Source organism: Malaclemys terrapin, chromosome 4, assembly GCF_027887155.1.
Source record: "Malaclemys terrapin pileata isolate rMalTer1 chromosome 4, rMalTer1.hap1, whole genome shotgun sequence".
In the NCBI taxonomy this organism is placed as follows: domain Eukaryota; kingdom Metazoa; phylum Chordata; order Testudines; family Emydidae; genus Malaclemys; species Malaclemys terrapin.
The window spans coordinates 20,792,801-20,816,378 of record NC_071508.1 but is presented as its reverse complement, the minus strand read 5'-3'; the positions used below and the strand labels follow the sequence as shown (position 1 = coordinate 20,816,378).

At 44.0% G+C, this 23,578-nt stretch overlaps 1 protein-coding gene across 1 annotated transcript; it reads right to left on the bottom strand.

The window, feature by feature from the left end:
• Positions 1-1,863: 1,863 nt before the first annotated feature.
• On the bottom strand, positions 1,864-21,680 carry LOC128836425 (N-fatty-acyl-amino acid synthase/hydrolase PM20D1-like). Its single transcript, XM_054026697.1, is given in 14 exon segments — positions 1,864-2,499; positions 6,413-6,512; positions 7,249-7,417; positions 8,885-8,956; positions 11,627-11,705; positions 12,013-12,074; positions 12,371-12,446; positions 13,346-13,465; positions 15,398-15,531; positions 16,359-16,445; positions 17,289-17,521; positions 18,196-18,282; positions 21,466-21,568; positions 21,570-21,680. Coding segments are annotated over 14 exon segments (1,596 nt in total). The 3' UTR covers positions 1,864-2,336.
• Between the last annotated feature and the right edge of the window lie 1,898 nt (positions 21,681-23,578).

The window sequence follows — 23,578 nt, the reverse complement described above, 5'->3', positions numbered from 1 at the left end:
AAGCCAGCCACGTGGTAGCACAAAGGAGAGATGCACTTGATTAAAGGCTTCTTGCTACCTAGCTCAGTGGGGGTGGGGAGTGTCAGGTTCAAGGGGAACCTCCTGTCACGGAAGTGGCAAATCCTGCTGGATATTTAGGCAGACCCCTAAACAGTTTATGGAAGGAAATAGACAAAGTTAATTGACACAGGCTTCGTACAGAAAGGAGGGCACCAGGGAGGGGAGATGAGGGCTGGTTGGAAAAATGTGGGTTTTTTCCTGTTTTGGCAAAAATTTGTTTTGATGGAAATTTTTTGACTAGCTCTAGTGAGGACCCAGGTGTGGAAATGACTGATGGCAGGGAAGAGATGAACCTCTTCCCAGCATTTATACATTCATGTTAGAATATTAAATAAAGACCGGGAAAAAATCTGCAATCCCATTTTTATTAGTTTCAAAACAAGAGCAGGTTTTATTTTTTATCAGTAATTTAATTTTAGTACATCTGTTGCAAAAAAAAACAGTGTGCACATAAACAGTTTGGTAAGAAGGAAAGTACAAGAATCAGTTTAATTATTTAGTGTTTTCCAAGATGACATTTCATTGTACCGTTCCTTATTCCTATACATTCTTCACCAAGAATAGAGAGAGCACCTTCCATTCCAATGTATTACTTAGCAGACATCTATGGAACAGTGCAGCTGAAAGAGGTTTTAGCTTGTTTCCAGCATTGCATTGCCTGTGTTAGTAGTACATGAAGTGGCTTTCACCCTATTTGCACTTGGGGATAGCACCTGGATCAGGTGCCCCTTCTTGGCAACTGTTTGTTTAATAACGGCAACTTTAGTGAAAGGGAACATTTTTGCAATAGCCTAAAAGAAGGATACTTAATCCTGGTCTACATTAGCACTTTCTGGGAAATCTCCCTCTGGTGCAAACCCCTGGGTGGTAACAATGATGAGTGCACTAGTGCAAAGCATGCGGGGTTAGATGACATGGTGGTAAAAATGCCAATGGCCTGTCTACACTTAGGCTGCCATCATTACTAGGGCAACGGGTGGGTGATTTCCTGAAAAGTGCTGGTGTAGACCAGGGCCGGCTTTAGGCCAATTCCACCAATTCCCCCGAATCGGGCCCCGCGCCTAAGAGGGCCCCACGCCCAGTGGCAGGGCTGCCCAGAGTGGGGGACAAGTGGCAGAGAATCCCTTCCCTGGCTAGAGGCGCCTTTTTAAATTTTACTCACCCGGCAGTGCTCTGGGTCTTTAGCAGCACTTTGACGGCGGGTCCTTCAGTGCCGCCGAAGACCTGGAGCAAGCGAAGGACCCGCCGCCAAAGATTAGGAGCACGGCCCGGTGAGTACAAGCCCCACGTGGTTTTTTCATTTTTTTTTTTTTTTTTTTAGGAAGTGCGGGGCCCCGTCGAAACTGTTGGAATCGGGCCCCGCACTTCCTAAAGCCGGCCCTGGTGTAGACACAGCTTTAGCGTGCTAGGGACCTTTCCAGTAAAGTGCAGAGTGTTCTCGGCTCCACCTGATTGGAAGGGAACTGGAGTCATTCTGCACCATACAGAAACAAGCTAGGAACGGAAAACTAAAGATGAAAAGAGAAGAATCACACCTTTTCTTAAGATTTACTTTTTCTTAAAGCTGCAATTCATCATTCTGGCACCACGATCACATAGTGCCTCATGGAGCTTACCAAAGAGAGCTTCCATTGACCTCCGCTCAGCACCTTGCAGATCGGTGCTTGAGTGTTTTGAGAATACATATAACGATCCATTTGGATGAAATTCGCCCATGTAGAGGGCTGGGACAAGGTGTAGGCACCACTTAAATCCTAATTAAATTCCTACTTTAGTGGGACTTAAGCCCTCCAGATAGGACTTGGGTGGTGCCTAAGCCTTGCACTGACTCTTTCCACTGGGGTGAATTTTGTGGTACAGTAAAGGAGTGGGGTTATGAAAGGAGATGGATTTTTCCAGAAAATAAATCTTTATTTTCTGGCCATTTCCACAGTTTTTCCATGTTGTGCTTGTTCTGTGTCTCCTTAACATTCCCTCCCCCAAGCTCCATCCCATAGCATTTCCCTTTAATATTAGCATGTATCTAATGGCTGCAGGTGAAGGTAGGGAGATGAGTTGGTGTGAAGATCAGAGGCTTTTTCCATTGCTCCAATTCTCTTCTGCCATTTCAAGTTTCCCTTTACTTTTTGGCAGGCTTTGTATCTGCTGACAGCAGCCTCATTGCTTTTCATCTCTATGCAAATTACCATCCACAATAACCTAGTTCCAGAACACAGTGCAATGTCAATAAGTAGCTGTTTTGTATACCCCAAGTCACTGCCATCCCATGAGTCACCTCAATAGCTGCTCCTCTCCCCATTTCTTTTGCTCAACAGCTCATGGGAGTTTGCATGAGGCTCTGGGAGCTTGTTGATATCAGAGTTCTGAATCAGCTGGTAGAGAAACTCCACTTGTTTCTCATAGCCCTCAATTGAGATCCTCTCATTCAAGCCATGGACTCTGTTAAAGTGAGAAGAATATTTTTCATTACAATATGCATGAGCCACCTACATGGGAACAGCAAACCCAGTCCAGACTGCTGATTCCCCAGTTCTCTTTATAAAGGCTCGGGAATGTCAGGACTTAAGTAGGAAACAGTGTGAGACAAATAAAAAAAATCTACAGAACAATGGACTCCAAGCAAGATCTTTTCCCGAGGGCAGCACAAGTGGCTTACTGATTCTAAGGCCAGAGCACAGTGGGTAAGACCATGGAGTGGGTAGACAGGGCAGGAAAGTGGAAGTATAGCAGGCACTGTCGGTCCCTGCATTAACATACCACAGGCCCTTTAGGTCAGAGTGCAGAACAGCTACCTGAACACTCTGCTCCTATTTCAGTTCCACTCGCATGGAAGATAAAATTGATGCGCTAGCAAGTGAACCAACTCCTAGCATGGTCAATACTTTTGTATTCACATAACTCCCAGCTTTAAAGGGTTAATCGACTGGCAGTATCACGTTTGCGCCGGCATGTGGACATGCATATTAAATAAGGGCTTCACACTAGAACCAAACCTTTCAGAACCCAGAATTGTATTTGTGATCCAGCCAACCCTGCAAGTTCAGCTGTCCCACTGGAAGGAATGTTTGAACCAGGTCCTGTCTACATTTTAAACAGAGAAGAACAGGGGCTAACTCTCTCCCATAGCAGTTCTCACCCATTATGTATGCAGCGGGACTCCGCAGGAAATGGGTGGCTTTTGTGATTCTGAGGCACCCATACTGCCACACCACGGTATACAAAGTTGGGTTTCATTCTCTAGGCCAGCACATGCTCTAGGCCATGAGGAGGGCTTTAAACTAGGTTCGACGGGGACAGGTGAGCAAAGCCCACAGGTAAGTGGGGAACATGGAGACCGGGGAGATGGGTCGGAAACGAGAGGGAGTGTGGGCTATATTGGCAGAGAGAAAGGAGAGTCAGGACAAAACTGGGAGGAAAGATCAAACCAGTATCTTAGATGCCTATATACAAATGCGAGAAGTATGGGGAATAAGCAGGAAGAACTGGAAGTGCTAATAAATAAATACAACTATGACATTGTTGGCATCACTGAAACTTGGTGGGATAATACACATGATTGGAATGTTGGTGTGGATGGGTACAGCTTGCTCAGGAAGGATAGACAGGGGAAAAAGGGAGGAGGTGTTGCCTTATATATTAAAAATGTACACACTTGGACTGAGGTAGAGATGGACATAGGAGACGGAAGTGTTGAGAGTCTCTGGGTTAGGCTTAAAGGGGCAAAAAACAAGGGAGATGTCATGCTAGGAGTCTACTACAGGCCACCTAACCAGGTGGAAGAGGTGGATGAGGCTTTTTTCAAGCAACTAACAAAATCATCCAAAGCCCAAGATTTGGTGGTGATGGGGGACTTCAACTATCCGGATATATGTTGGGAAAATAACACAACCGGGCACAGACTATCCAACAAATTCTTGGACTGCATTGGAGACAACTTTTTATTTCAGAAGGTTGAAAAAGCTACTAGGGGGGAAGCTGTTCTAGACTTGATTTTAACAAATAGGGAGGAACTCGTTGAGAATGTGAAAGTAGAAGGCAGCCTGGGTGAAAGTGATCATGAAATCATAGAGTTTGCAATTCTAAGGAAGGGTAGAAGGGAGAACAGCAAAATAGAGACAATGGATTTCAGGAAGGCAGATTTTGGGAAGCTCAGAGAGCTGATGGGTAAGGTCCCATGGGAATCAAGACTGAGGGGAAAAACAACTGAGGAGAGTTGGCAGTTTTTCAAAGGGACGCTATTAAGGGCCCAAAAGCAAGCTATTCCGCTGGTTAGGAAAGATAGAAAATGTGGCAAAAGACCACCTTGGCTTAACCACGAGATCTTGCACGATCTAAAAAATAAAAAGGAGTCATATAAAAAATGGAAACTAGGACAGATTACAAAGGATGAATATAGGCAAACAACACAGGAATGCAGGGGCAAGATTAGAAAGGCAAAGGCACAAAATGAGCTCAAACTAGCTACGGGAATAAAAGGAAACAAGAAGACTTTTTATCAATACATTAGAAGCAAGAGGAAGACCAAAGACAGGGTAGGCCCACTGCTTAGTGAAGAGGGAGAAACAGTAACAGGAAACTTGGAAATGGCAGAGATGCTTAATGACTTCTTTGTTTCGGTCTTCACCGAGAAGTCTGAAGGAATGCCTAACATAGTGAATGCTAATGGGAAGGGGGTAGGTTTAGCGGATAAAATAAAAAAAGAACAAGTTAAAAATCACTTAGAAAAGTTAGATGCCTGCAAGTCACCCGGGCCTGATGAAATGCATCCTAGAATACTCAAGGAGCTAATAGAGGAGGTATCTGAGCCTCTAGCTATTATCTTTGGAAAGTCATGGGAGACAGGAGAGATTCCAGAAGACTGGAAAAGGGCAAATATAGTGCCCATCTATAAAAAGGGAAATAAAAACAACCCAGGTAACTACAGACCAGTTAGTTTAACTTCTGTGCCAGGGAAGATAATGGAGCAAGTAATTAAGGAAATCATCTGCAAACACTTGGAAGGTGGTAAGGTGATAGGGAACAGCCAGCATGGATTTGTGAAGAACAAATCATGTCAAACCAATCTGATAGCTTTCTTTGATAGGATAACGAGCCTTGTGGATAAGGGTGAAGCGGTGGATGTGGTATACCTAGACTTTAGTAAGGCATTTGATACGGTCTCGCATGATATTCTTATCGATAAACTAGGCAAATACAAATTAGATGGGGCTACTATAAGGTGGGTGCATAACTGGCTGGATAACCGTACTCAGAGAGTTGTTATTAATGGTTCCCAATCCTGCTGGAAAGGCGTAACGAGTGGGGTTCCGCAGGGGTCTGTTTTGGGACCGGCTCTGTTCAATATCTTCATCAACGACTTAGATATTGGCATAGAAAGTACGCTTATTAAGTTTGCGGATGATACCAAACTGGGAGGGATTGCAACTACTTTGGAGGACAGGGTCATAATTCAAAATGATCTGGACAAATTGGAGAAATGGGCTGAGGTAAACAGGATGAAGTTTAACAAAGACAAATGCAAAGTGCTCCACTTAGGAAGGAAAAATCAATTTCACACATACAGAATGGGAAAAGACTGTCTAGGAAGGAGTACGGCAGAAAGGGATCTAGGGGTTATAGTGGACCACAAGCTAAATATGAGTCAACAGTGTGATGCTGTTGCAAAAAAAGCAAACATGATTCTGGGATGTATTAACAGGTGTGTTGTGAGCAAGACACGAGAAGTCCTTCTTCCGCTCTACTCTGCTCTGGTTAGGCCTCAGCTGGAGTATTGTGTCCAGTTCTGGGCGCCGCATTTTAAAAAAGATGTGGAGAAATTGGAAAGGGTCCAAAGAAGAGCAACAAGAATGATTAAAGGTCTTGAGAACATGACCTATGAAGGAAGGCTGAAAGAACTGGGTTTGTTTAGTTTGGAAAAGAGAAGACTGAGAGGGGACATGATAGCAGTTTTCAGGTATCTAATAGGGTGTCATAAGGAGGAGGGAGAGAACTTGTTCACCTTAGCCTCTAAGGATAGAACCAGAAACAATGGGTTTAAACTGCAGCAAGGGAGGTCTAGGTTGGACATTAGGAAAAAGTTCCTAACTGTCAGGGTGGTTAAACACTGGAACAAATTGCCTAGGGAGGTTGTGGAATCTCCGTCTCTGGAGATATTTAAGAGTAGGTTAGATAAATGTCTATCAGGGATGGTCTAGACAGTATTTGGTCCTGCCATGCGGGCAGGGGACTGGACTCGATGACCTCTCGAGGTCCCTTCCAGTCCTATAATCTATGAATCTATGAATCTATGAATCTATGAATTTGCTTTGACAATAGTCCCTAGAGCATTCCCCACACAAGCAGAATATAATACCTGGGTAAATCGTCCGGTTTAAATACTAGTGGGTTAAATCGATAAATGGCAGCTGTGAGATTAGTGAAGTGCCGGCTGTCTGTGTTTCCAATACAAATACCTGGAAAACAAACCCACAGGTCAGGTTGTCTCAGCACAAGTGAAACCAATTAGCCTTCAAGGAAAAAGGCTCGGCTGATGTTGCATTTCTACACTTTGAAAACAAACTCCTTTTGAAAACAAATTATTGTTCCCACATCAGCACAGGAAATAAAGAATGCGGGAACTCTTTCAGCAACGAGAGGAGCTGAGCACCACACCTCGTTGGTTTCAATGGGAGCATCTGTCAGGATCAGGCTCTTATTTTTCTGTGTGTCAATTTCAAGCTTAAGTCCCTATCCCATAAACTGTGTAGCGTGGAACAGCTGGCATGATAAGGGCTTTAGATAGTCAGGTACAGCACAGATGAAGAAAGAGGGTTTTGTCAGTCATGGAAGTGCAAACTGAAGAGCTAAAACGAGAAGACCTCCCCTGCCACTCCTTACATCCCTGAAGAGATTCCCTGGTATGTTTTGCAGGGAGACTCAATTCGAAGTTCATTGTTTCTGCCAGTTTCCTGTTTGCTTTTTTCTATTTCCACCATAACTCACCACCCACCCACACACTCGCTCGCTCTCTTTTACTTTAAAGCAGAGAGATGGAACCTAACAGAAAAGGGAACAACAGCAGTTTCCAGTCGTTAACAGCTGGGGTGGAGGGATACACAGAAATGGAAACAAAGCAACTGGGGGGCAGGGGGAGGGACAGGAATGTGGAAGTATAAGAGGAAACAATAATCATCATGTGTTTGCTCTTACCTGGAGCTACGTTGCTGACATCGGGGAAAACATCCAGTAGGGTTCTTTGGATAATCTGGACTCCAAAGACATGATTATCCCAGGGGCTGACAGGGAGTGGGTCAAAGGCTTCCTGTAGATGTATCTTTACTCTGTCATCAGCAATAGTGTTTTTGACTATCTCTAGCACCTATGAACACAGCCAGAGGAACAAATAAGCAAAGGGAATGAGAGTTTTCCTTGTGGATGTCTGTGCAGGTGCCAGTTTCAAGGCTTGCCTTGTAAATCAATTGCCAGCTATGGCTCCAAATGAAGACATACAATCAGGACAGGGGCCATGTAGTGGCCTCATGGTGGAAGTCTGTTTTCCTCTTACACAATGCGCTCCTGGCATTAAAGGTCGAAGTACTTCCAAGGCAATCATTTATGGGTCAGTGCCTCAAAAGGCCTTCCTTAACCCCTTCAGCACAAAAGGACACCACTGTGTAGCTGGATCAGTCAAGTGAATGGAATACAAAATAAGCTTTCGGCATGATTGTCCAGAGAGAGGGGTTTGATATTATTCATAGATAATGGGCTATGTCAGACCTACTCAAGTGTGAGAGATCAGGTCACCGTCTAGTGGCTGCAACTGATAGAAGATAAGCCTTAATACTATTACATAAGCATGTATGGTCCATGGCAAGATTCCCAAACCATGGATCACCACTGGTACCATGTGAGCTCGATGTTTCATCAATTCACTTCACAATTTTTTTAAGGCGGGGGTATGTGAACCAATGAAGTGTGGGAGCCACTTGTCTATGGGTTATTCTGAAGAAGAATGAACCCCAAAGGCTGCTTAACATTGCTGCAAGTCTATATTTCATAGAGGGTGTCCCTCAAAATCCGTGCTGTCTCCTGTTCTCCTCCATATTTAGAAGGTAGTGTTTAGAATCCAAAGTGAGTCTTCAAAAAGAGTCCTGTAAAACAAGCCACTGAGGGTCTCTCTCATTTATACTGCATTCATCACTGTGATATCTGGCACATATAACAAACATTAAAGCAACCAACAGGCCCAAAGAGACAATCTCCCCTGGTTACAAGCCCAAATAAAGAAAAAGACACAGTGGACACGTGCATCGTATGCTATCTGCTCAAAAGGAAAAAAACCTTGGATAAATTTGGCTCTGGCAGACTGCAAGTTGCAGAACACTCCCTTCCCCTAGACTCTAAACTTGGGGACAGCCAATGAGAGCTTTCTGATGGAAAAGACCTGCTGCAACGGGGGATAAGGTATTCTCAGCTGGCCAGATGCCATTACACTCAGAGATTTTCAGAAGACAACCAATAGCTTGACTTGCACCTGGAAGCATAAAGGAAGCCAGCACAGATATTACATGCTCACATCTGTCATCTGCAAAACGCAGGCAAGCAATTTTGCACTATATGAAGCTGCTGAGGGGTCATCTATGGGAACCCTAGGTAGAGTGTATTACAACTGCGCAGTCTGGAGATGGCAGAGGCAAGATCCACAATAAAGAGGAAAGCTTGCAATCTCCAGACCAATCAACAACTGTCTATTTCAAAGGTACAGGAAAGTTAAGTAAATGACATGTCAGGGACAAATGTCATGATGAAAAAAAATAGGTGACCAAATGTAACATGCAGACATTACCTCTTCAACCTTTTGTGATGGGTGGATCCGAAAATTCACAGTTGCTTTTGCGGAAGGTGGGATGACATTGGACTAGGGGAAAAAAGAGGCTCAAACAATATAGAGAAAGCCATAAGCAGAGTCAAAGGCCAATCACAGAACTGCCACTGTAATATTACATCATCCTGATATGCACTGCTATCAAAAAGTTTTAACTACTGCTCATGCAATTCCAGGGCTCAGGATATAAGGCCCCAACCAGCTCCCATTGAAATAAATGCCCAAACCTTCCACCATTTGATCTCTGTAAACATTAGTCTTTACAACACAGGTAGTTATATAAGGATTAGGCACTTTTCATTTAGAATTTTTTCTCTATGTGAGGAAGGGTTTGGCATGTTTTTTTTTTTTTTTTTTTAAATAATAACTTCATTTTATCTGATGTCACTCTTCTAAAAAATCCTCCTTTATAGCTGAGTCCATTTCCCCAAAGGACACCAGGCATGACCCATGTACGTCACTTAACAGCATAAGTACAGATATGGAATTCCTGTTTTCTACAAAATATATTTTATACTTTGTTAAGTATGCAAGTTACACAGTCTTTGAACACACAGTAAAAAAGCAAGCAACATGTTATTTCTCTTCTCACCACTCAGTGTCACTGTTTACCTATTACATCTTGTTTTCTAGACAAGTGATCCTTTTCAGTAAAGATTTCCTTTGAGGAATGCACGAAGTAGGCCCAAACTATTAATTGCTCTCATAGACATAGACTTAAGGTCAGAAGGGACCATTATGGTCATCTAGTCTGACCTCCTGCATAACGCAGGCCACAGAATCTCACCCACCCACTCCTGTAACAAACCCCTAACCTATGTCCGAGTTACTGAAGTCCTCAAATCGTGGTTTAAAGACCTCAAGGTGCAGAGAATCCTCCAGCAAGTGACCCGTGCCCCACTCTGCAGAGGAAGGCGAAAAACCTCCAGGGCCTCTGCCAATCTGCCCTGGAGGAAAATTCCTTCCCGACCCCAAATATGGCGATCAGTTAAACCCTGAACATGTGGGCAAGACTCACCAGCCAGCACCCAGGAAAGAATTCTCTGTAACAACTCAGATCCCACCCCATCTAACATCCCATCACAGACCATTGGGCATATTTACCTGCTAATAATCAAAGATCAATTAATTGCCAGAATTAGGCTCTCCCATCATACCATCCCCTCCATAAACTTATCAAGCTTAGTCTTGAAGCCAGATATATCTTTTGCCCCCACTACTCTCCTTGGAAGGCTGTTCCAGAACTTCACTCCTCTAATGGTTAGAAACCTTCATCTAATTTCAAGTCTAAACTTCCTAGTGTCCAGTTTATATCCATTTGTTCTTGTGTCCACATTGGTACTAAGCTTAAATAATTCCACTCCCTCCCTGATATTTATCCCTCTGACATATTTATAGAGAGCAATCATATCTCCCCTCAGCCTTCTTTTGGTAGACTGAACAAGCCAAGCTCTTTCAGTCTCCTTTCATAAGACAGGTGTTCCATTCCTAGGATCATTCTAGTAGCCCTTCTCTGTACCTGTTCCAGTTTGAATTCATCCTTCTTAAACATGGGAGACCAGAACTGCACACAGTATTCCAGATGAGGTCTCACCAGTGCCTTGTATAATGGTACTAACACCTCCTTATCTCTACTGGAAATACCTCGCCTAATGCATCCTAAAACCTTATTAGCTTTTTTAACAGCCATATCACATTGGCAGCTCATAGTCATCCTGTGATCAACCAATACTCCAAGGTCCTTCTCCTCCGCTGTTACTTCCAACTGATGTGTCCCCAATTTATAACCAAAATTCTTGTTATTAATCCCCAAATGCATGACCTTGCACTTTTCACTATTACATTTCATCCTATTACTATTACTCCAGTTTACAAGGTCATCCAGATCTTCCTGTATGATATCCTGGTCCTTCTCTGTGTTAGTAATACCTCCCAGCTTTGTGTCATCCGCAAACTTTATTAGCACATTCCCACTTTTTGTGCCAAGGTCAGTAATAAAAAGATTAAATAAGATTGGTCCCAAAACCGATCCCTGAGGAACTCCACTAGTAACCTCCTTCCAGCCTGACAGCTCACCTTTCAGTATGACTCATTGTAGTCTCCCCTTTAACCAGTTCCTTATCCACCTTTCAATTTTCTCATTGGTGTTCCAGAGCTGCAATTCTCAACCGTGCAGTTTATCAGGTTAAGACCTTGACTGTACCAGCCAGAACCTGCTGCCTCTCACTCTGCTGTGCTTGCTCTAACCCATTGTGGATTTAGGGATATCAGTCTTGTGACCATGGGACAAAGGTCCCAGCTATAGTAGGAAGTTGTCCTGTTGCTGACAATGGGTGGTCCAAAGTCTCAATCACACTCTGTGTAACAGGGTTGAAAATGTTTTTTATCCTGTCTACATTAGCACTTAAACCATTTTCAGCACCAGTTTAGAAAGAACTGGATAACAAATATTGTCATCAGTGCAACAATTTTCTATTGTAAACCCTAAGGTGTGAACTGGGCTATACTTTCAGATGGAGTGAGGTTGGCAAAGCATGAAGGCCCAGTATAGAGGCTGAGTTTAAAATTAAGTGTAGGAGGAGACTAGAAAACCAACCATTCATTGTGGTACATCTAGTAGTATGTGGGAACCACCATTCTAAATAATACAAGCGTTCTCCTCATGCTACGTGGAGGAAAAATCAAACGCACACATGAAGCTACCTTGATTCCTGCATTAAACATGGTGATTGCTGTGGTGGTCCGAATCAAGGCATTAGTGGAGGGCTTCTGCTCGAAAATTCTGCATGAAAATAAGTTTTTAAAAGGAGTTTTGTATTTATAAAAGATATAAATGACAAAAGTGAGAATTAAATTGATTAGACCAACCTATGCATTAGCAGAGCAGCTACAGTATGTTTCAATTATTAATTAAAGCAAGGTAAATGCTTTATAGTCTGATAAACTGAGAAATAGGATGGCTGATTTCCAGGGAAGATCAGGCTTATTGGCAAGAAAGCTAGAGGACTAAAGTTTCTAAATGGACATTGGTTCCCATATTTCATGGGGGCAGAGGCTGGGAGTGTGAAGAGGGGATGTGTTCCCTTTACCTGCTGACGATGGGCGAGAACAGCCACAGGTTGGTCATGACGAGATTGAGAGGAAAACGGAACTAAGTGGTAAGAGAAAACAAAGATACACCAATTATCAAAATTCCAGCTTTGGAGACTGAAGTGATGTCACGACTCAGTGCAGAACACAGGGCTAAGGGATCCATCTATGTACAGTATGAGAGGGATGCTGCAGAGGGAGAACTATTGCACTTAAGCTTTGAATTCTCCTTTCTGAGTTAAATGAGTTTAACAGAGATTAGGAAACCCCCCTAGGTAATTTACGTCTGGGGCTACTTTTAATTTATTAATATCAATGATGTGAAACTTGAGAATGAAGCTACAGTTGAATACTTACCTCTGAAGCCAAGTGCTCAAGAATCATGATTTCTGGTTCACGGCCAAACAGATTGGGCATGGGATTCTGCTCCAACCTACAACAAGCAAATGAGCATTTGAAAAAAAACCTCCTCATTCTACATTATTGCAGAAAACAGGTTGCATTTTGATTCATAGATTTGACCAAGAGCTTGAAATGTAGCCATATCTCTCTCAGTTCACAAATCAAGGAGAACAACTTCACCACGGATTTCAGAGCATTCCTGTCTCATCCAAAGATGATATTTTGGGGAGGATGAAGAGATAGCCAAGGCTGGCTCCCAATGGGAAGGAAGGGACAGTAAGGGAGATGTGGAAATCTATAAAAATGGTAGGCCAAAACGATAGCAAGTCTCTCTTTATTTCAGGCACTTCTATAAAACAACACCCTTGCCCCCATCAATCTATTCTTTATCCATTGGGATAGGGAGACTGAGAAGCAGGAGCACTACCTTGTACCACAGCCTACAGGATATAACATTTTGATACCACATCATGTTTATTTGCTTGCATAGATTCACCTGTAGGCAGCAGATACAGTCACAAAAGATTCTTGGAGAGAAATTCTGGCAACAGACAAAAGGACGGAACAAAAAATAGATTCCTGTCACCTTTGCGGATATCCAAATTCTAGGGCTACTGAGTGACATTTAGGCCCCTGGCGTAAGTCTGAATAGCCCTGATGATGATCTAATTTATGCCTGGCTTTTTAGGGTTCCTAGGGACCATTCCAGGAAGTGTGAATAGCTGGAATGCAGAGGTGCTCCAGCCATGCCCTCTTCCCCTGACCACAACCCCTCTGCCAGGGGTTGCATATCTGCACACTTATATGAGCCATAAGCTTCAGTTTTAAACATACACAGAGAGGTACAATATATAGCGCTGAGGTCGAATCTGTTTAAGGAGATTTTGCATGACAAGCTTAGGTCTGTTACACAGCCAGGTAAACTCTCACCTGGACAATGCCGCTGCAAGAATACCGATACTCGTCTCCTTAGGAGGGACAGAGGAATGACCTTGCTCTTTTTCCACACTGAAGTTCGCTGTAATTGAACCCTTCTCTGTGATAGCTATTCTGATGAACAAGAAATAACTTCATCAAGCCAATTCCAAATATTACATAACCGGAGTTCTTCAGCCTCTACAGACTGTAGACAGAGGGAGCTGATAGAGTATTTTTATTTGGTTTTAAAAAATAAGCATAACAGCAGCAGCAGCAGCAACAAAAAGCATTTAAAGCCACACCTGAGTGGTAGGAGCACTGAGGTCTTAGCTCTTTCTCCAGATTTCACATCACACAACTAACACACTTGCTCTGGTACAGCTGCAGTACCCTGCTTGTGACAGCTCTGCTCAGAGACTGAAAGTAAGTGCAGTCGGACGGCTCTTTGCTTACATTTTGCACCACGGCTGCAGTATTGTTGACAGACCAAGTGTCTTAAAAACAAATGTCATTTAAGTATAACAAGAGCGTTTCATGGTAATTAAAATGAATGAATGATTACAAACACCTCTGTGGAGGTTGACAATAGGAAATACTTATCCTATGCAGTGTTTTTAAAAGCTTAAATGAGAGCATTTTAATTCTTGTTTGATGTCAAGAGCCAATTGCTGTCTTATTAAAGCTAAACTGCATTCATATTTCAATATATAGGTATTATATTTTCCACTGGGAGACTGGCCCATGCACTTGTCCATTTTATATGCTCCCACAGCCAACACGAAGATTATGGGGGTCTCTTTTTCACTACAGTTCTGCATGAAAACCAGAATGCTTCCCACAAAGACTAAATTGCAGCTTTGAAGAAGGAAATAGATTGTAAAACTGAAACACCTATACGCAGTCAGATCTGACCCTTCTACCAACAGTGTCTGATAGTGCCCATGCTTATCACATTTGTTTTGTCACCAAGTTCTTTATATCACAATTCCAAATCTCATTAGCGCCTGGTTGTCTTTTCCCTGCTTTTTAGAACAACAGATAAATGAGACTGACTCATCACAGGGCTTCCTAAATTAACCACCAGGTCTTCAGAGGATTGTCTACCACAGAGGGAAAGGGACAGAATTCATAACTCAACAGATAGCCCATTTCCTCATTCTTTCCTACTCAAGATAAAGGGTCACCTTTGCATTCCCTCAGAAAAGGTATGAATCAAGCTTACAAGCTGCATGCCAAAGACAAACTTTTGTTACATAAACACTTCACAGGTAAATCAGGGTTGCTATCTAAGCTTTCCAAAGAGAAATAGCATTGACTGCATGCCCCATCCTGCCATGTGCACAACCAGCAAATAGCAGTCAGGGGGCTGACACACTGATTGCCACAATGGTGAACCAGCCTCAGGTTCTGTTGTCAAAACCTCAACTACACATCAAAGTTACTAAATTTTTATCTAAAGAAAAAAAACATAAAATCCCTGGGGAGCTATAAATGACAGCCTAGGAGACAGCTACGTATAAATATGGGCATCTCCATCCTTAGCACTGTGACTCAGCTGTAACCTAGCCAAACTCACCTACTCAAGTAAACAAAGAGGTATAACAAGAGGGTGATACAGTGACTGGTGGGATGAAAACCTAAGGGTGGGTTTCCCAGCCAAGTGCTCTATGCATTAGCTAAGGATGCCTAATCTTTGCAATACCGAGGGCTGCAATGAAAATCTGACAGGAGCTTAAGAGCCACACACAAATGTATGTAAGTATGTAAATGTACTTAATTATTAAATATGCACACAACCCAAACATTCGCTTGTATTTATATTTTCACTGAGATGAACAGAAACTGCAATCAAGTCACCAGCAATAAAACCCTGTAGTTCATCGGCTGTGTCTTCACCAAGGAAGAAAAGAGCAGCTGCAGGCCACATTTGAAGACGCCATAGAGGGCCTTTATTTTGTATTATGGACACCGCTGCATTAGTCCAAACTAGCAGAGTCTCTCACACTTACCCATAAAGCCAGGGATCAAGCCCATTGTGTTAAATTCTCTTCTTTCCTTACTTACACTGCTACTGGATTCTTTATTCCCACCAAGAACCCATCTAAGATAACGCTTCCCTCATCTAGCAGGAACGAAAGCTTCACTCCTCTAGTTTTCAGCAGAGCTGCAATCTTCATTGCTCCCTTATGACCAGATACCTACGAGAGTCCAAGTCAGAGGAATTGCCATATTGAATCGCACAAGCAGTCCATCTAGTACAGTATCCTGACTCTGACAGTGACCAGTGCTACATGAGAAAGGCGCAAGAAACCACAGAGTGAGCAATTAAGAAATAACCTGTCCATGGGATGAAGTTTCTTTCTAACCCCTGTCAATTAGTGGTTGCTTATGTTCTGAAGCAAGAGAGTTTACATCCAGTCTAATATAATTGAAGATGTTCTCATTATTCATGAGAAGCCTCAATGCTACCCCACAGCAATGAGCTCTACAGCTTAATTAGGCATTGTTTAAAAAGGTATTTAATTTGATCATTTCTTATCTTTCAATTTCACTGAATGCCCTTCTTGTCTTTATGAGAATGGGCAATTCTGCTACCCTATCATTCTCTATTTCTAACTCTATGTCATTAATGAAGACTCTGTTAGATAACACTGTTCACCTGGAACAATCAAATACATCTTAACCTGGATTTTCACATTTCACTCATGCACTGTACTTTTTACGTCTGACAGCCATAGAAAAGCCATACCAAAGAATAGTACAGATTTACCCTTTTCCTCTCTCTCCACTGAGTAAAACCCTGATGCCCAGGTCACTGAGAGCTGAACTGTCAATTTATACCTATGACTGCAATGCTCTAAAGAGTGATTTGTCAATGCAACAGTGATCATCAGGGGGTTTCATGGTAAATAATCCTTAGAAAGTTGATTTAGTCAAGTATAAGGACAATGCAGGCAACTGGCTATCCAAGAATCAAGCTGCTCTTATAGGAGGAAACGAGAGAGAGACAGACTGAGAGAAATACCTCTTCATCATGTCCAATGCCAATATAGAAAGATCTGCGAGGTCTGTAGTCTCTTCTCAGCAGGAATTCTAGAGCTTGCAGAATACCCTGTGGAATAGAGGCAGCATGTTAGTCACTGTGTCCTTTTGCTCGCTGAGGTTGCAAAGAAGAGCTACTTCATATGGCGAAGAACATGAAGATGTAAAGGAAATCCAGTACTTTCACAGTCCTCAAGCAGGCTTCATTCTTTTAACTATTTCAGGGTTTCTTTTCACTCCACCTAGTTGATGATAATCATATTCTTTTGCAAACACAATCCAAGAGACTTAAGAATCCTCAGGACTCAGTGTGTCACATAATATCAGAATAAATATATAAAATAGAATAGGCTTGATCCTACTCCTACTGGAGGCCAAGGCAAACTCCAACTGACTTCAAAGGGAGCATGATCGGGGTCTCTATGCCTGAAAAACCCCCACTTAATTGAGCCTTTTTATTGCATCTAGATTGCATATGGTATGGCTCTCGCTAGTTGTAGCAAACCCATTACTTTAATGAGGATTAACTTTTTATACAAAAACATTACTAAGGAAGAACAAAGAAAAATAAGAACAGTGGGGATGAATTTTGTAATCTGTTAACACTTGTGTTTTTCCAGTCTCGTCTATTTTTTTTTCTTCCTAAACTGTGGTCATTGTCTGATCAGCAGTGGTTAGTTTGTATTTCTGCTGTCTTGCCGCATCCATTTTGCCTCATACATTGCAATGGTTAATTTTGATTTAGTTGTTTATGGGATTATTACCGCCATTCTCAATAGCTAACTAGTTCCAAAACAGAAGTTCTCAAATCACAAAACTATGGGACTGTTAATTATTTACCCATCAGACTCTGAACAAAAACATTCCTTAGAGTTTTTCATCGCTCTGAAATGAGGTGACGGAGAAGACATACTATAGCAGAATTTTTGTTGTCCACTGTTCCTCGTCCATAGATGAAACCATCAAGTTCCTTAGCCGAGAAAGGAGGGACATGCCACCCCTCTTGGGAAGCTGGGACTACATCCATGTGAGCAAGCAGCATGTAGGGCATGAGCTGGGGGTCAGAACCCTGGACAGTGAAGAGATGGCTGTATCCCCCGATGATCTCATGTTGAATGAACTTGGTAGAAAATACAGCAGGAAAAACTGTTTAAAAATAAATTCAAAAGAAGAGAGAAATATACAAAGGAGAAAAATCAGCAAGATCTTTTCTATTCCACCACCAAAATTATTGGGAATATGACACGAACCTGTTAGTGGAATTTTGCCACGGACTTTAAGGGAAGCAGAGTCTATAGTGAATTTTAACACGCGTGGCAATAAGACTACAAAGCTTGATACGTTGCAGGCAGCAAATGTGCAAGCTTCTCTCAAACAGCTTTACCAAACTGTCCCAATCTGCAATGGAAACTATCACTAGAGCCTTGTCTTCCTTGGCAAAAACAGGATCTGTAATTCACCACCACTGCAGCTGTATTGGACGATGGAACCTACAGACAGGGCTCAGACAGGTTTAGGCTTTTTTATCACAAGGTTGTCTAACTGTCTTCAGAGCAGGGTTATGACATGGAAGTAAAAAAAAACACCTATGCCCTGTCTATGCTCAGTTTCTACCATCAGTGGAAATACACCACAGTTGAACTGCAGGTCCCATTTTGGCCCTTATGGTAATCCAGTCCCCTTTTGAGAAAAATCAAGATAAAAAGTGCTACACCAAATACAGTACTATTCCATTATATTCAGAATCTAAACCTTCTTCTCAACTTGTTGCCAACCTCCTGCCCTTTTATTAAAAATATGTAGGAATGTAAATTCTGTACCTTTTTTAATATAATTCCCAAATTCTGCCAAGGCTGTTGTATTTTGGTCCTCTGGAGAGAAGGAAACTGTTTGGATTTTGATGGCACCTTAAATGAAAATATGAAGTAGAGGATTTTTGGCAATGATGACAATCGGTCTGACAGTCCTTTTAACTGTAATTTGAATAGGTAGGAAAACTAAGATCCTGAGTATTTTGTAGACTTTACAGATCCCAAGACAGAAGGGTAGAGGTAGTATTATCCTCAAAGAACTGACCACATTTTAACCTCATTAAGTACATTCTGGCTACCCTATTAATGCCTGTGCAGTTTCATATAGAATGTTCTTCTTTATTACTTGTTCTAAATTGTTGTGTCTTGTTGCTGTGCATTGTTAAAAATGCTACTGCTTTCCACTCTGGAAGCAGCTGCATTTCACTGGATTGTGAAGATTGATTCCTTGTCAACATAACATTTTAGGATTAAATGCAACTATATTACTAGATGGGAATTGAAATATAATTGCACCATCTTTTTCAATAAGCTTCCTAATGAAAAACATTACTTTGGGCTCAAGCCTGAGTACACTCAACTCTCACTAAATGCTTAGCACCTCACAGGATCTTGCTGAGTGGAAAATGTGAGTCGCCTCATCAGATTTATATGGGAACAGTGGTGTTAACTGAATCATCCTTTACCTCAGACGCTGCTGCTCCATGATGGCTCATTATGCCCCACTATGGGCCTGCTCCTGCTCCCATCTACTTCATCAAAGGTCTCTCTAAAGAGGATTTTTTTGGTTTCTAATTAAAAAAAAACATTTCCACCTGCTAGGTAATAATTCCATCAACTAAATACAGAAGAGCTTTTCCTCTATTTTAATAGTTGTAACTATTGTTTGATGCCTGTGTCTGGTTTTCTACTAGCTGCCACTCCTAATGTAATCCATATACCCCACTAGCTGTATGACAGGATGTCTGCAAGGCAGAGGTACAAGATTTGAGCGAGAAAGGAAGAGGGGGCACTAATTTATTTAGTGTGGCAAAGGGACATCTGAAGATGTACAATTGCAGAATGCAGACAAACTGTGTTTTGTATGTAAGAGGGATGAGGTATTGGAGAAGACTGTCAGTGGGAGGAAACAAAGGCTGCAGGTGTGTGAAATTCTGGTTCCAGTTAAGACAAGAATATCTGCTGTGGGAAAGCATAATAATTCATTTATTGCCCGGTTTCATCTTTGCACTACAATCATTTGGCAGATTCTAAAACATTTATACAGCTTTCTGGACAAGTTTTTCCCTGCCATCCACTGCAAATATGGTGCAGCCTCATGGATTCACCTACTTCTTATCATCCCTCTTCTATAGACTTAATATGTTTATGAACAAGGGATGAGGAATGGGCCAACCAACAACAACACTAGCACCTTGCATTTACAGATCATCTTTAATCAAAAGTGCTTTATAAACTAAAACAGCTATGCCACTCTGAGACATCCAGGCCCCTGGTTGTGGAATCCCTCAATATCCTCTCTTCCTTTTTCATTAATATCTACATTGGACCACTCAGCAAGATTGTCAGAGTCAGGTGTTACCAATACACAGATGAGACTCAGGTGTATGTGTCCTCCACTATCTCCAAGACACATCTCCAGGTTTTGCTTAGGATATCTAGTGGGGTCAAAGTATATGGCTGCAAATGTAAATATACCAGGTATTTTGAGACAGCCATTGCATCATGCAGTGCTAAAGAATCTTAACTGATAACAAGCAATGACTTATACAGAGGAGCTATTAAAACAATATTATTCCCTTCTTTCATTTGTCAGCAGAAGAAATAAATCCTCTTTTTTTTTTTAAAAAAGAAATGATTTTCAATCTTTTTCTTCTGCAGTTTTTCTTTCTTCCCTATCACCCATAGCATGTACTTTCTGCAGTGTCATGGAAGCAGGGTAGGGAGGGATGTAATACACAAGTGAAGTGCCTTATGGGGATAAAGGGAGGTTGTCAGTTTCAGGGTGGTGTCAGCTGCCTCAGTTGCTGGAGGGCAGTCAGTGGAGGGGTGTCAGAGCTTGAGGATGGGTTAGCTGTTTCCTTGGGCATGTGCCAGTGTCTGAGAAGTGGTGCTGGGAGGGGAGCAGGCCAATGTGTAAGCAAGCAATAAGGGGCTGAATAGATGCTTAAAAGTAAAGTGACACAATGGGAAGAAGACACCGGGGGGGGGGGGGGGGGGGGGGGGGGGGAAAGAGAAGGTGTTGTCAGTTGAGAGAGCGCTAATGCTCAAGCAGTTTCTGTCTGTGCCTGAGGGTGCATGGTACACATGGGAGAGAAGTGCCCACTGAGGAAATTCTGCCAAGGACACCAGACTAGAGAGGTCAGTGCCCTGGGGGTTTCGGTAAATGGATGGCATTAGTAGCTGATGAGGAGGCATCAGTACTTAAGGGATTTCTGGGGGCTTAGTGTCTTCAGGGCAGGCTCAGGCCCTGGAGAATTCAGGTGGAGGATGAGTCCTGAGTGGAGGGGGGTTTCAGAGCACTCAATCTCAAGAGGGCCCTAGGATGTTGTCTTAGCCCCAGAGGAAATGGGGGGAGGCAGCCTAGTAGAAGTTGCTTGGGGGAGAGTCATGATGGAGTTTTGGTGGCCAAAGGTGGGGCAGTTAAGGAATGTAACTTTAGGGAACCAAGGGGGTGCACTCCTCAGCAGAGATGGCGTGCTGGTCCGGGCGGGAGACTTAGCCACGAAGGGGCAGGGGCTGAAAAAGGTCCGTCATCAGGGCGGATCATCAGGGATGGGGGGAGTGGGGGTATTTGGGATGGGATTACAGGGTCCAGGATTTGTCGAGGGGTGGAGTTGGTTCTGCTGGTGGGAGCCTGCCGGGAATGGCGGCTTGGCCCCAGGGGGTTAGCCTGGTTGGGGGTGTGTGTGTGTGTGTGTGTGTGTGTGTGTGTGTGGAAAGATTTAGTCTGGCAGCAGAAGTTCTCGGGAGCAGTGTTGGTTTGGGGAATCCCTGGTGGGGGTGGTGGGGGGCTAATCGGGGGGTGAGGGGTTGTTTGGTGGGAGAATTAGTCTGGGGGTGGGGACCCCCGGAGGGTTTAGTCGGGGGCAGTTCCCCTGGAGATCAGAAGGGCAGTCTGAGGGGACTGGGGAGTCCCGGGGGGTTGGCTGGGGGTCCCCCCGGGGTGGAAGTTAGCCGGGGGCCGGGAGTCCCAGGGGCGGGGGTTGGCCTGGAGGGTGCCTGGGGGCCGGGGGGCTCCCCCGGGGATGGGGCTCTGAGGGGTCCCAGCCCCTTCACCTCTCAGCGCCTCCTTCAGCTCCTGTCTGTCGCGGGCGCTGAGCTCGAAGCCCAGCGCGGCTCGCCGCCCCCAGAGCCGCGGGTCGGGCGGGGGGCGGGGGGCGGAGGACGTAGGCCCGCACCAGCAGCACGGCCAGCAGGGCCAGCGCCGCCCCGCAGAGCCCCAGGCAGGCGGCCCAGGCCTCCCCACGCAGCCGACACCACCGCTTCGCCATGCCGCTCCGCGGGCCTCGCGCGCCGCCCGCCAATCACCAGCCGCCAACTCAGAGACACTGGCCAATAGGCGGCTTCGTTCGGCCTTCGTGGCAAAGCCTGCTGGGAGTTGGAGTTCCCTGGCCCTGACATTTCCGGAAGCTGGACAGCTCACGTGCCGTGCCCAGAGCAGGGGGCTGGAGCCAGGGCTCTTGGGGCCTGTTCCCAGCCCCGGGCAGAGTGTGGGTCCCACCCTAGGGGCTGGGGTCTGTTGCTGCTGACTCCCTTTGTGACCTTAGGCAAATCACTTCACCTGAGTATTCCCATGTGTAAAATGGTAATCGTACCTACTGGCTAGGGATGTTTTGAAGCTTAATTAATCACACAGTTTAACACACAACGGGATCTGCAAGTGAACACCACCATTGAAGTGTATAATTCTGTATGTTACATGTGTTGTGTTTGTTGCTGCCGTTAGCAGCAGGAGGGCAAGAGCTGTTCTCTAACATAACTCAGTTATTTTGGGCCATCCTACCCTGTCTTCTCTCTCTCTCTCTCTCTCTCTCTCTCTGTTTCCCATCTTTCCCTTCCCTCCAAGGATCTGTGTCTCTGTCTGGCTCTCTCTGGAACCCAGCCACCTGTTTCTCTTTCTCTCTCTGTCTCTCTTTTGTTTCCTGCCTCTCTGACAGTTTCTCTTGCTGACTCTCTTGTTCTCTCGACAGGCGGACTGTACTGCCTAAGCGGAGGCTGTAATGGCATTGTAAACATCAGCTGCATGTGCTTGCAGTGGGTCTCCTTATTTTTCTTCCTCTAGTTGTTTCTCTGCTGCACTCGGCTGCTGTGTTTGCGTGGATTGCATGGTGTGAATCCAGGGAGCTGCTCTGCAATGCACAGGGTGACTCTCCCATAGCGGAGCGGGGGTAGGAGCTAAAGACACCAATGGTCTGGGAGTGAAACACACCCAACCTCCAGGAGATCTTCTTACCTCACATTGAAATGTGATCTCCATCCATCTGTCTATCCATCCACCCCTCCCTATCCCACTCCGACCCATCCATCCATATTACACTTTTCTTCTATCCATCCATCCTTCGTCCATGAAATACAGCAAAACTCAACCAGAGACAGAACCATCTAACTAAGGTTGCATCCGGCTGTTGTACAGACAGGACAGTCGCTCTACCTGCTCATTGTATCATCTAACGCAACATTAGTTTGTAGAAGGTCTCTCCCCCCAGCTGTATGCGCACAGCTACTTACAATGTGATTTGGTGCAATTGCAGGGATACGTTTCTCGAACCTTCCTTTCTCTGCGGAAGGTTAGTTTCCCTCCTGGCCTGACATTGCCTTGGGCTCTGGGTTCCCTCAGTCCCTGTTCGGCTGTGTATGGTACAGAGCCTGTGCTGGTGTCAGTGGTAATTGATCCCCTGGTGATGGACAAAAGTCAGGAGTCCCAGAAGCAATGTTCCCTCTAATTTTTCCCACCCATGTGCGGAATGAAGTTTATGTGCACCAATATGGAGGTGATGTGTGACACATCACCTCCATATTGGTGAACATAACAAAATTCATGTGGTGGGGGTGGGGTTGAGGGGTTCAGAGTGTGGAAGGGGGCAGAGGGTTGGGGTGTAGGGGTGTGCGGGCTCCAGCTGGGAGTGCGGGCTCTGGGGTGGGGCCGTGGATGAGGGGCTTAGGGCTGGGGCAGAGGGTTGAGTGTAGGAGGTGAAGGATCAGACTGTGGGTGTAGCCTGATTTGGGGTGTGTTAGTAGTGTTAATTTAATGTATCCACTTAATTTAATTTTATTTAAATAAATTTTTACTTAATTAATAATTTTAATTATTATTATTATTGTGGATATCAATTAGGATGGGTTTTGGCTCGCCAATTTGTTTGATCAGAAGATAAAGTTCGTCCTGAAT